Source organism: Limulus polyphemus, unplaced genomic scaffold (assembly GCF_000517525.1).
Source record: "Limulus polyphemus unplaced genomic scaffold, Limulus_polyphemus-2.1.2 Scaffold3315, whole genome shotgun sequence".
Classification (NCBI taxonomy): Eukaryota; Metazoa; Arthropoda; class Merostomata; order Xiphosura; family Limulidae; genus Limulus; species Limulus polyphemus.
In genome coordinates this window covers 45,242-59,038 of record NW_013668925.1, presented here as the reverse complement: position 1 = coordinate 59,038, position 13,797 = coordinate 45,242, and the positions used below count along the sequence as shown (strand labels likewise).

Here is a 13,797-nt window from a genome sequence, read left to right as displayed (position 1 = left end):
CCAAGAGTTGGCTGTGGGTGGTGATGACTAGCTGCTTTCCCTCTAGTCTTACACTTCTAAATTAGGGACGACCAGCGCAGATAGCCCTCGTGTAACTTTGCGCGAAATTCAAAAAAGAATACTTCATAGGTAGACAGGGTGTTATCTCAAAAAAAAATGACAAAGAACAATGGCAGCTAGAAAGAAATCAACTTAATGACTTTCTTGATCATGTTATGCAAAAACTGCACATACCTAGAATAAACAAAACATTCTGAAAAATTCTACATTAAAATAAGAAGGTAGAAAATGCAAGGTATACTCATATACCATAGTGGAAACAATGTAACAATTTAAAATGATCCTTTCTACAGTATGCAATTGGTACTCACAGAGTGCGTGTCAGATTACACAAAGCTATGCTTCCTTTTTTATGGATATCACATAATGAACAGGCAACACACATACCAATATTTTGCTTTACCATCCTGTCATATGGCCAACATAATATATTGCTTTGTTAATAAATATACTTAACTTTTTATGTAACTATTTCAAACATAACTGGCACAGAAAATATAGTCCAATTAACACTTTGGTTTGCACATATTAGTGGCTGTCATCTTGGGTATTGTGATGCAGTAAGTAGTCATTAGGGATCTATCATATCTCTCATTATATTTGGGCAGATTCTTTTCTAAATCTGACATTGACCACCTTGTGTCCTTTTTGACATTCATCCATTTTAATAAACCATTAGAGCAAAAAAGTTAATTAAGGCGTTTTTTTTTGTAAATGAAACTGAATAGTAGGTGTAGGAAATTAGTGATATTTGTTGAGCTGTTTACTTGAATGTAGTAATTCTATTTTCATAAACCCATTTTAATATCAAACTTTTTCTATATTTATATGTATACACTATATTACCTTAAATACAAGTGTCTTGTTACATCATTGGTCCCCTATTCTAATAAGAAGTGGATCTATAATTCATTTTAATCACAGTCTGAGCCCTATATGATACTTGCCACCAACCACTGATATGCATCTGGTGGAATAGATTGCCACTTTTCTTGTGAAGCAGTTTCAATAGTAGTGCAATTTCAGTCTATCCTTTAAGCATCACTACAAAATGTTCCACAGTAGTTCAACTAAATTCCAGTCAAGGCAGATTCTGAATGTTATTTTTCTCAAATTACTGCTGGACACAGAGTATTGTATGAAATGATACATTATCAGGCTGAAAGAGATTGTGATGTGTCATCCATTAGCTGGTATTCTAGTGGTTGTCACTCAAGTTTTGTTGTTCAAAGTAAAATAATAGACATTTTCCATTCAAGGGGTGCCTTCTGTCTGTACAGTCCAACAGAATGGAATTTTCTATGCACATTAGATGTAATTTACCTGCAGTTATAAACATTCATTACAGCCATGGTGATGGATTTAATAACAAATATGTGGTTTAATTTTATAAAACGTTTCAAAATTCAGATTAATTAATTTTGTGCAAAAAAGCAGATATTTCAAATTAGTAAATCCACTATCCTTCCATTTCTATGGTACATCACTCATAGTGAAATTAGGTATAGGAGGGTAGACTGAAATACCCTGAACAACAGTGCTGAATCAGACAATCATTAGCTACTTTCACCTTGGAATCTTGATATAGCAGTGTAAACTGAATGGAAAAGGCCCATTACTTAAGGTGATTTCCCTTCCTGGTTAATCTCTGTTTGATACACTACCACAATCCAAAACACAAACATCTTTATTAAATGTACAAGAAATTATATTTTTATCAACTAACTCTATATTTTTTCAATTATGAAAAAGGAGTGAGCAGGTGCATTTGAAGTGCTTTATTTGATGAAACAGTATGGTCTCAACAACAATACTGGTTACACCAAATTTTGTAGACTGGTAAATCTATTTAAGCTTAAGACTTTATTCTATAATCACTGTTTTAGTCACTTTGTTTAATGGTGTAATTTATGTTTTCAAAACACTAAGTATTTAATTTCCTGTTCTAGTGTCAAAAGGTGAGAACTATACTTAAAGATCCACCAAATGAAGAGGAATAAGCTGAAAAATAATGTTAATTACTGCATTAGATGATTATAAATGGAACTAGCGTATTATTATATTATGAAATGCCAGATGATTTGAAAAATAAATCATGAAATACTGTAATCATTCCCTTTATGGTTCATTGATGTTATTAAAACGTTTAAATGAAAGTATGTACAGCAAACATAGATATATATATATAAGGAAAATCAGGGCATTTATTAATGAGTAAAAACACACCTATGTACACTACTGTTTTCTATGTATCATTGTATTACAATAGTATTGTTAAAATGAGATATTCTAGGTGTTGGTTTGTAATCCAAAATTTATTTCTGTATTTCAGAATGCTCAATATCTCTTATGTTTAAAATCTTGTTATTATAAAAGAAGCATGAACTCTTTAAACAAGACAATTTCTTTATCTAATGCTGACTAGGCTGTTGCTGTGGTGGTGGTGGTCCAGGCATCATCATCCCCATTCCACTGCTTGAAGATACTGCTGCACTTGGACCTAATAGAATCTAAGGGGAAAAAATTTCTAAGAATAACTGAGATAATAAAAATGTATATATGCTAAAATATGATGATTAGATTGTTTATAGAAACTAGAAGTATTACTTTTTTTAAAAAAAGAATCAAATATTGAAGCAATGATAACTCAACAGAATAAGCAGCGCAAATCTTTTCAAATGTTTCATTGTGCCTCATTACTTTTGAAATATCATTGCAAAATAATCAAACTGACTTAACAACTAGATCAGTGATCAATAACTATTAAAAACTGAATAAATATTAACATTTATAAATAGAACTGGAAATAATTATGGAAACACTGAGGGAAAAAAAGGCAAATACTACAGGAATGCCACCCCCTTTATTGTGTGAAAATGATATGACTCAGACTAGTCAAATGTTGATAGCTTACACTGTGTTTGACTTCCATCAGAAAGCCATGCTACTATAAAAGATACAAAAGTAAGCAGTCATACCATGTCCAGTAATAGTAGTGTGAATCCAGTCATGGCTCTCAGGACTGAAATACTGCCCTTAAGGACTGGAAAAACTACATGACAAGTGCTTAGAAGTCAAAGATATTTTATATTTCGGGGTATTTGAAGATGGTATATGAAACTTGTACTGCTAGTAATATGAAGATGGTATATGAAACTTGTACTGCTAGTAATATAAGTAGTTGAATTACTAAAATGAAACTCCAAAACGTATGCCAAGTTTCTCAAGGTATGTTCTGTACAGATTTTGCCAATGACCTTGCCATAAATATAGATGTGAATGTTACCTTGAGAACTGTAAGACATACATTGGCATGAAGTTGTCTCAACAGATATGTAGTTTCTGAAAAAAAGAGGTAATTAAATCAAAAGATTAAAATTGGCATCAAACTTCAAACAATGGAATATGCAAAGGTGAAGACATGTACTCTTTACAGATAAATCTAAAATTGTCTGGTAACAATCAACAATAGTAATTGGCATCTTCAGTGAAGCATGGTGGGAAATCAGTACAAGTTTGGGGCTGCATCTCAGTCAGTGGTATTGTTTATCTGCTTAAAATTAATGGCACCCTGACTGCTGACAAGTACAGAAAATTCTGATCAATCATGACTCATTGAGAGGGAATTCATCTTCCCACAATACAGTTATCCCAAGCATACATCAAATCAGAAAAAACAATCTATTGATGGTAAAAGGCCAATGGAACACACACAACCAAAACTTGGTACGCATAACATCCCCTTATGAATGCTCTTGAGGCTGTATGGGCTTATGCAAAAACTGTATATTGTATTTTCTGATAATATTTTGTGCCCTTAATAAAGTCATCATCTACTTGCTACTGCTCATTGTTTGTGACTCCTTTGTGTGTAGTCTTAAGTGTTTCCATAATTACTTCCGTTACTGCATATTAAGAGCATGACTGTATAATAGCCACATGAAGACAGGCAGTAGATGTACACATACAACCATAAAAGCCTGGCTAGCATGTTTTCCAACACAGATGTCAGTGCTAAAGTTCAGCATGTGTGGGATAGATGATTATCATTAACACTACCACTTGCAAAGCTTCAATACAAGCGATTGAAATATCCTGTTAAAATGGAAGTAGTATACAAAGCTTTCCTAAATCCAGTGGGCCTATTTGGTGTTATGGCACTACTGTTAACAAGCTCACACCAACACTTATAAACAAAATGATTTATTAGGCCAAACAAGTCAGTAAAAGTGAAGTAGCCAAACAATTCATGAGACCCCAAAGGAAACAATAAGACTGTACATGAATTCTAGATGTCAGGGTGTGATAATACAAACCTGATGCAACCACTAACATATTTTGCTTGAGATAGTGTTATTGATTACAAAAACATATCTTTTACTAAGTAATGCATCATGAAGTCAAAAAGTTTTCTATAAACATATAGCAACATTTTTCTTTACAATGTTCCTAACATGAGGGAAATGGTAGCTATAAGCCTTTGATGTGATTGTGAAATTTGACATACAATAGGGAATATAAAGAAAACTAAGCTGTTTTACTAACAAAACACTACAAGTTCTATAAAAACTCACCATCAGAAATAGTATGAGTAAATGGTAACTCTAAATAACCAGGAAAACCTCCATTTTATAATGTGATATTTTAAGGACTTCTCCAAAATGGACAACTGCCATAAAAGAATAAAAAAAAAAAGTTGCTTTGAATGATTTGTATAGAATATTTTCAATAATTGGAACCCCCAACACATAAACAAGAAGAGGTAATACCATTTCCAAAAGCAAAAAAAAAAAGAAAAAAGTTTAAAATAATCCAGAGATGAATTATGAATGTTGAATTTAACATGTTGGAACTGATGAAGTTTTAAAAATACATTTGTTAAGCAGTCCTCTTCACAGGTATGAATGATCCCAATCCAATGATTGTTGGAATGGTATGTATGAGAACTACATTTTGACATTGTTTGGCATTTCATAGGTAGTGTGATGCCACTAAAAACAGATTGCTTTGGGGAAAGGTACGTAACAGACCTTTCCAATGCAAAATATTTAAATGCTTACATCATAAAGATGAACTGAGGTCACAGATTTAGAATTTCCAAGATGGGAATATCCCTTGTACCTAATTGCTTGTTAAAAAAAAAAAAAGGAATCTGAATCTACTAAGGACACACGGTCCACACAAAAATAGACCTGCAATAAGTTGTACCCCAGCCATGGTAAACAAAATGGGTGTTTTGTAACAGGAGAGAATCCACACACACAAAAAAAAATAGAAAAAGCAATGGTCAGTGGCTTACAAATTTAGTTTATTGTTCTATGGTCTTTTTTTTTTCTCTACACAAGTCTTTCAGCATTTCTTTTTAAATAGTAAAAGTGCAATTTAATGAATTAAAAAGCAATTTCTTTGAATCTATGTTTTATTTGTTTGTTTTCTAACTTATAAAACTGAGAATATAGCAACAAAAAGGGAAACCCATGAAATGCATTTCCAGCTAGAGGTGGGACCATCAAATGGTGAGAGACTGCATCCATCTCAAACAGGAAAATATTCTTTTCCAACTACAGTTGGTTGTACAGAAAAGTTCCATCAAATAATTTTCCTTTTTTTTTTAACTAAAGTGTTACAAGTGTGGGAAGAATATGAAGACTGCTCACCAGGTAGACCATATAAATGAAGTGTGGCTAGAGCAATGTGTCAAGCCATACAGTATGAGAGAAATGCTTACAAAAATAGGCAAGTTCAGGGATGACTCATCCCAGACCTGCCTACCAAAGAGAACTCAATTCTTAGTGTTTGGGGTGGCACTGTACTGTACAAGTTGAAACCCATGTTCCACCTCTGATTGAGGGTGCATCTACTCAGTCTCTTACCAGTGGGATCGCATTGCCTGAAGGGTAATTACATATCCCCCCCCCATCAGCTTGGTACTGTGGAGGCAAGAGTTTTCCCTGTTTTGTTTTATCCAATCACTGAACAGAGACAAGTGTACTGAATACTTTGTTATCTCATGCTTAATGCAGGTTTTGGGATAGAGAAGTATTCCTTGTGACACAACACTGGTCATTTGTGACTTTTTTTAATTTCTTTATTAGTGCTATTTTTACTATTTCTTTTGGCGGTACTGCTAAAACAACTCGCCTCTGGGAAAATTAGAGAATGGTGACTGGAGGGAGACGATACCCAGAATCTGACAAGACTGCAGTGTGATGTACATAGTAGGACATAACAGAGCCTACGGTAGTAATCTACATTCATACCTGCAGGATTTCATCCAGGGAACAATAATGACCAGAGAAGCCATGAGATATTTAACTTGTTAAGAGATGACATTAAAAAGAAAAAACATTCCATTTCCAAGGATGAATTATGTAATTTATCTAATGAAAGTGGAAGAAGATAAATTATGAGAAGTAGAGAGATCCCATGGCAGGAAGAGACAATATCAATTGCAAATAAAGGGAGCTGTGCAAGAAAGGTAACATTGTACTGCTTGCATAGGACTAAAAAGATGACTGAGTTCTGAATGACTGTATAAAGTGAAAGGAGGGTGATTGGAAAAATCATATGAAAATCCTTCTGGGCAGTCCAAGTCTTGAGGAGAAAGGAGTAGTCCAGGAAAGAAAACCAACTGGTCTCTGTGAGAAAATGGTGTAGAAGGCATCTATGGCAAAAATATCAGAATAGCATCTCCTGCAAGAGAGAAGAACAATACATATCCAAAGAAAAAAATTGTACAGAGAGGAGGCATCCAAAGGTTCTAAACAGAGGAATTGTAAGGGACCCGAGATATAAACAGAGGTTCCAGTCTGGACAAGGAACTGAATAAGTAAGACAACTGATTAGAAAGGCCCTGAAGAGGTCCATAAGAACTGGAGAAAAACAAGGGAAAGACATAAGGTTACTAAAATTGTGTTGAGGTGGCTGCATGAAGCTAGCTTATAACTATTTATTTTATGGAGAGATGAGTAATGTTGTCTGAATGAAAAAATTAAATAGTTTGATAATAATATAAGTAAATGGTGACTAACCTGTCTCTGTTGCTGTTTCTGCATCTCTTCCATCTGCATTCTTTCAATCTCAAATATGACAGGAGCTATCAAGATTGCTGAAGAAGAAAAGAAAATCCAAAAGGCTGACCGGCTAAAGCCATAAAACCACTTGACACTACCCACTGTTCCAGCCATCATAGACCATACTGTAGATCTTAGTGACTCTGGAAACATTTCAGTCAGTCCCCAAAGCCTTTCTCCTAATGATTCATCTAAATCCTGATGATTGACGAAACAAAACAAAAAATCAATTAATATAGTAATCCAAAAGCAACTTATTCTGTTTGCCTGAATTCATATAATAATGTCTTCTTATATTTTGTCCAGACATGACCTAAGTATTATTACATGTGGGTGTATGTGTCTGTATATATACACATACATATATATAAAGAACCAAAACCAGTTTAGGCAAAAGCATAATTAACAGCTATTCCAAAACTCATGACATTTCAGTATATGGTTAATAACTACCAAAGGTTAAATCACAATTGAAAACAACAAAAAGTCCAAATGGACAATGAAAGGGAAGGGGGATGGGGGGTAAGAAGATTCAAGGAAAATCAAACTTCACAAATTCAAAAAATTAAACCCCACACAAGACAAGTTAGAGCATATGAATTTATAAGATGTATCCTGGATTCTGTGGTTGCAGACCATGAAGGGTGATATAGGTAAAGGACATAGTATTTTCAATAATATTTCTATATTTTTATGTAATATTATTGTTAGCAGAAAGGTGAGACTTGTGCTTTTGTTGAAAGGTGAAGTTTGGTAGATGGTGTATCCCTACTTATGAGCAAAACCTACTTCTGCAGATACCTTTAAGTACAATTTTTTAAAATTGGGGAGTGAGGTACATATAACTGGAAATACTAGTCAGCAAAGCAAATAATTGATATATTAGACAAAAAATGAAAAGTTACTTGATTTTCCATTAATAAGTGTATTACTACTTTTTCCTATGATTCCTATGAAGGGACTGTAATCATACAAAGCTTTAGAAATTACTAAATATTAAAATATGTTTTTCGGCTTCATCACACACCATCATCATAAAATTCAAAATTAAGTAGATCAAAATTATTGATTTAAGTTTATGTCTTTAGTACTTCAGAAACTATGGTTGATACTAGAAATTTAATATTTCCAATTCTTATTTAATAAATACTATATTCTGACATCATACATCATCATCATCTGTTTTGAATAAACCAACAGGTTCTCCAGATTCTAATGCTGATGATGACGATGTTCCTGCTTCAGCTTCTTTGTCTTCTTTTTTGATTTGGGAAGACTCCTCACTGTTTTCAGGTACATTCATCAGTTCAAATCCACTTTCTCCTTCCTCACTTGCCATGATGAATGTTATTTATAGATGTATTATTACTTCAAGTCCTATATTTAAAAAAAATGTATTTTATTTTAATACCATATTATTAGTCTATATAAACATTCCTTAAGTACGTCACATTAAACTATTTTAAGTTAACATTTTCCTAAACTGAAAATGTATTTCCAATAATACTTACCTCCTCTGACACTACAGCTATTTCTTCATCTCCACTTTTTCAAAACATAAACCGGCTTTTAGTGGGGAGGTAGGGCGGGAGAGTGTCAGCGGAAATAAGAATTATTGGAAATACATTTTCAGTTTAGGAAAATATTAATTTCCAAAACATACTTACCTCTGCTGACACTATGGCTAGAATCCACATTGAGAAGGTGGAGGGGCCGGTGCAGGCATGAACCATACAGAAAGTGTCTGTATAGAACAGGAGATAAAGATGGTACAAGAGTGGGGGAACCACACTACGTCCAGAACAGGTATGCTCTTCACCTTGAACTCAGTTCCTATATCAAAGGTAGAATAGAATATGAGTAATCGTTAGTATAGGTCAGCCCCAACCACATAGCCGAGGTTTCACAACTCAGGGTTGGAATTAAGGGGTCATGGTATCTGTATCCCACGTTGGTGGCTAGGACTATTAGACTGCAATGTTATATATATATATATTATATATATATATACACACTTTTGATTGGATCCCAACTTCTAGCCATAGAGTGATGCATTTCACACCACCAGAATCACGACAAGAAAGTAAACAACACTGAAATGGACAAACTTTCTCCTCCACCTGAAGAAGTCCAAAAGGCGACACCCCAAGCTCAGAATGATGGAATTGTGTATGTCATGCTCAACGTAAGGAACAGAACTCACTCAGTCTGGAATTACGAACATTCATCCTCACTCTCCAACCAAGTCGGCAAGGAGTATTCCTCTTGCCCCTAGAATTATGGAGAGGATGTGGAACCTGTGCTCAACCAAGGACCTAGGATGGGACCACTTCGTGTTTGGAATTATGAGAAGACAGTGAACCTCCAACCAAGAACAATATACGAAACCAACACTGATCAAACAGAATGGCCACATATCCCCCAACCAGATAACCTCATGTCAAATCTGAACCGGAATTACAAGTAGGCTCCTGCGGAGGTTGGTGCCACTCCTACTGATACCTGGTACTCGAGTAGGAGGGTCCCCAACTTTGCCCTTTTCTCCAAGAGTGAAGAAACACACTTAAACATTCTGGTGGAAAAGCCTCTGTCTGCCACACCAGCAACTGGAAACTGGAGGTGGTAAGGACTACTAAGCTCCACTAATAAAGTCTGGGGGGGGGGGGGGTAACACATGTTGGGGAATCTTGAGGAACAGTGCTCTGGAAACAGGATCCCATTTAGCTTTACACATGATAGTCCATGAGTAGCAGTCAATAATAATAAGGAAATACCATGGTCTTATGGAACACCCCATTTTGACAGAGCCTGTTACAACCTGTGGTATTTATAGTGAAAGTGGTTGCTAGTGCAGAATTGAAAAGAGAAAGCATACCTGCCTGGGCAACACTCACTACAGAGTGGGATCCAGTGAAAAATAAAGGGTCTCTGGAAATAAAAGAGTACATGATTGAGGAAAATACTCACCTCTGGTTAAAATCTAGCAGATGTGGTCAAAATAGTTACAGGGGTAGTTGAAAACCCTTAGAAAAGAAAACTGCCAGATCATGTAAGTAATGAGTTAGAAAAGTGTTAGAAGCAGTCCACATGCCAGCTCTCACAATGTCTTCCAGAGGACAATTCAACCGGTCGGCTAATGATATGGAGATATGACGAATCAGGTGAGATGTGACATGCAAAAGATTCGTCTCCTGTAATGATAATCCATTATAGGCCATGAGAATCAATTCACGAAGCCACCTTGTTAGGGTGATGGGAGATAAATCATGTGAAATAGAAGGATCCCAATGAATGAACAATCGATTCCTACTACCTCGAAATTAGTTAGTATGAGCCACATAACACTTTAAGGCCTTAACAGGACATAAACTATCAGGATCAGAGCAGTCATAAAGGTGAGAAATGGATTGGTAAGAAGAATCTTTCCCCTTCCCTGGCTGCCAGTCTTGGGAAGAAAATACCTATCGGGGTAAAGCAGGACAAATGTAGAATGATAAAGAGTCCGATGCACATTTATTGCAAACAACTCTGAACTACAATGTCTACAAGTCAACAACAACAAAAAATACAATTTAAGAGAAGGATGAATCAAAGAACACGAAGCTAAGGGCTTAAAGGGAGGATAAGACAATGCATGTAAAACAACTGTAAAATCCCAATTCGGTAATTAAAAAGGTTGTTTGGGTCAAAGAATACAAAAGGATTTGAGTAGACCCAATAGTACTGAGGATTCAAAAACCTTCCAATATTTGTAATATCAAGAAATAATGGATAAGGATGCCTTATATAAAGCCAACACAGATGAAGCAAGACCCCTCTTAAATACCCAAGTCATAAAACAGGATATGGTAGATATTTTAGGATGAAAAGGATTTAAATTTCTTTTAATACACCACTGACGATAAGTATTCCATTTCTGTTGATATATGGCCATGGTTGGCCTACAGAGAGATTTAGTTGAATACAGAGAAACCTTAGAAGTTAAACCCTTATGTCGGGCAAAGGACTGTATAACTTCCAAGCATGAAGACCGAGTCTCCTATCATCTAGGTGAAGAATGTCTGATCGAGGTTGTCTCAACAGAGGCTGCCAATGTGAAAGAGGTAGAGATGGTCATTCCTGCAGATACCAAAGAAGTGGGAACTACATTTGGGCTGGCCAATATGGTGCAACCAAGAGAACTTGACAGGGAGTGGAACGAACCACAGTCAGAACCCGGGGCAATAGCCGAATCGGGGAAAGGCATACAGATGTAAATCTGTCCAGTCCTGAACACATCTATTGCCAATGCTTGAGGATGAGGTATCAGAGACCAAAACCACTGCAGTTGAGAATTCCAAGGAGTTGCAAAGGCATCAACCATTGGAGACCCGAACTGAGAGCAAATCCACTGACAAACCTTGTGATGTAGCATCCATTCCATTAGAAAAATCCGGTTGGGTCAAGACAAGTGATCTGCAATTAAATTCATCACTCCTAAAACATGCAAAAAGACTGATACAATGGGAATAAGCCCAGTAGAAAAGATCCAAGGTACGAAAACAAAGGTCTCGAGAATGTGTGCCTCCTTGAGAAATCTGAGATACCACCATGGTATTGTCGAAATATATCCTGACAATTTTTCCCTTCAAAAGAGACAGACCTTGAACCATTGCTCAGTGTACTGCAAGTAGTTTGAGAATGTTGATATGGAGGGTAGACTCATCTTCTGTCCAAATACCCTGGAACTCGTGACCTTGAAGATAAGCTCCCCATCCTTGAAGAGATGCATCTGTGAACAGATGGATCTCGGGACAAGGTGGTGGGATGGATACTCCAATAGTAGTGTTGTTCTGATCCAACCACTATTCACAATCGACAATGCTGCTCTTGAGTAATGAGACAGGATGATCTAAAGGATCAGAAAGCATGATCCATTGGTCATGTAGTGACCACTGAAGGGACCTCACATTCGTTCGTCCCAAAAGAATGAGAGGCTCAAGGGATGCTCACATCACCAAAAGAGAGAGAACCATCCACACAGTAGGATAAGGAGGCATAAGTAAAAGTCTGATGGCTCTTTTCATAGCTTGAAACCCAATAGGGGTTGGTTGAGCATGACTTATATGAGTATTGAAAAACACACCCAGATAGATGAAATATTGCATCAGTGACAGAATAAATTTCTCCAGTCTGATAAGAAAGCCTACTTTTGTGGCTTCTGAAAGGAAAACCTGAGAGTGTTGTTCTGCAAATTGACAGGGTGGTGCCAGAAGGAGCCAATCATCCATATAATGATGTGTGCAGGCCCAAAGAATGCAGATGATGAGAAAAAGCTCGAACAACTCTGCGGAAGACATAAGGTGCTGATGCAAAACCAAAAGGTAGAGCCCTGAAGTGCAGCACCTGACCCTTGTGCACAAATCTGAGATAAGATTCCACTGTAAAGCAAAAAGGATCTAAAAATTGGTTGAGTCGAGACAGATTAATGATTGGATGCCAATCTTCTGTCTTCTTGGGTAGAATGAATAAACGGGAATAAAATTCCAGAAGAACAGGATCAACCCTTTCTGCTGCCCTTTTGACTAAATACTCTCTTATGGCCTGGGAACGAAATTCTGCTATCCGTGGATCTGTTGGAAGTGAAAAGGCAACAGGTTGTGCATATAATGGTGGAGATGATGTAAATTGAATGACCAACCCTGAAACCAGAACATAGACTTACTCATGGATCCCTGGTGATAGAACTCCAGATTTCCAGAAAGTGACGTAATCGTGCTCCCACTGCTCCATGGGATAGTCACCAACTCTTTTGTCGACAATCAGCTCGAGCCGAAGATCCTTGAGAATATGGACGGACTCTATTATGGGAACCATTAGACCTGGGAACTAAAGGAGGGGTTGGGAAACACCACAAGCCGACACTCCCAATTTAGTGCTAGAAAGGCGAGAAGCCAACGATGATAAAGAATGTAAACGAGCTGAATCAATTCGTGATTCTCATACCTCTCGGAACTCCAGCAAGCAACATGAGATGGAGAAAAGGAGCTTCCCATAACTCCCTGAGGGCAGAAGATGGAAAACAAACACTTTCTAACAAAGCATCTCTACCCAATAAATCCCAACAACAAACCAGAGAAAGAACTGAAGAAGACAATCTGACTGAAGTGGACATCAGCAAAATCTCCAACTTGTCCTAAAGTTGCTGAGGGGAATGTTGATAGACTTCCGACAAATTTTGGATGGGACAGTTGTAAGAATAAGACAAATCCAAATCCAAGAAAACTGTGATCTGTTTAAAGTGATTATAGATTCCAAACTACACCCACACAGGTCCAAAAGGTTGTCCATCCATTGAGAATCTAAATATACCTTTTCCTGGCAGTGATAAACCAAAGTACGTTGGGGGACAAGGCATAGCTATTCCGTCGCGTAACTGAGCAGCAAATCTCCCAGCATGAACAGCAATATCAGAAGAAGGAGGAAAAACCAAGTAGTCACATGCAGTCCTTTCTGCCAACAAGGAAGGAGTAGAGTCAAATGCAATAGGAGAGACCCTCAAAACCTCACAAACCTGAGTAACCAACTGAAGAAAAGGGGCTGGAGGCGGCTGATCAAAATGACCCTCTGTTGAGGCTCATCTAGCAAAAGAAGGATCCGGAAAAAGCGAGTCTAAATTCTCCCC

At 36.7% G+C, this 13,797-nt stretch overlaps 1 protein-coding gene across 5 annotated transcripts in view; it reads right to left on the bottom strand.

The window, feature by feature from the left end:
* Nucleotides 1–2,236: 2,236 nt before the first annotated feature.
* The window catches only part of LOC106469119 (mitochondrial import receptor subunit TOM22 homolog), a 16,052-nt gene continuing 4,491 nt past the window's right edge, over nt 2,237–13,797 (bottom strand). For 3 of the 5 annotated variants that reach the window (XM_013929576.2, XM_013929575.2, XM_022397546.1), the window contains exons 2-4: nt 8,302–8,510; nt 7,092–7,331; nt 2,357–2,570 (exon numbers count right to left, since the gene is read on the bottom strand). In XM_013929576.2, coding sequence (XP_013785030.1) covers nt 2,472–2,570; nt 7,092–7,331; nt 8,302–8,472 — 510 coding nt within the window. In that variant the 5' untranslated portion in view covers nt 8,473–8,510 and the 3' untranslated portion in view covers nt 2,357–2,471. Of the gene's footprint in view, nt 2,571–7,091; nt 7,332–8,301; nt 8,511–8,800; nt 8,848–13,797 lie in introns of those variants that run through there. The other 2 variants (XM_013929577.2, XM_013929574.2) reach the window with 2 other exon arrangements.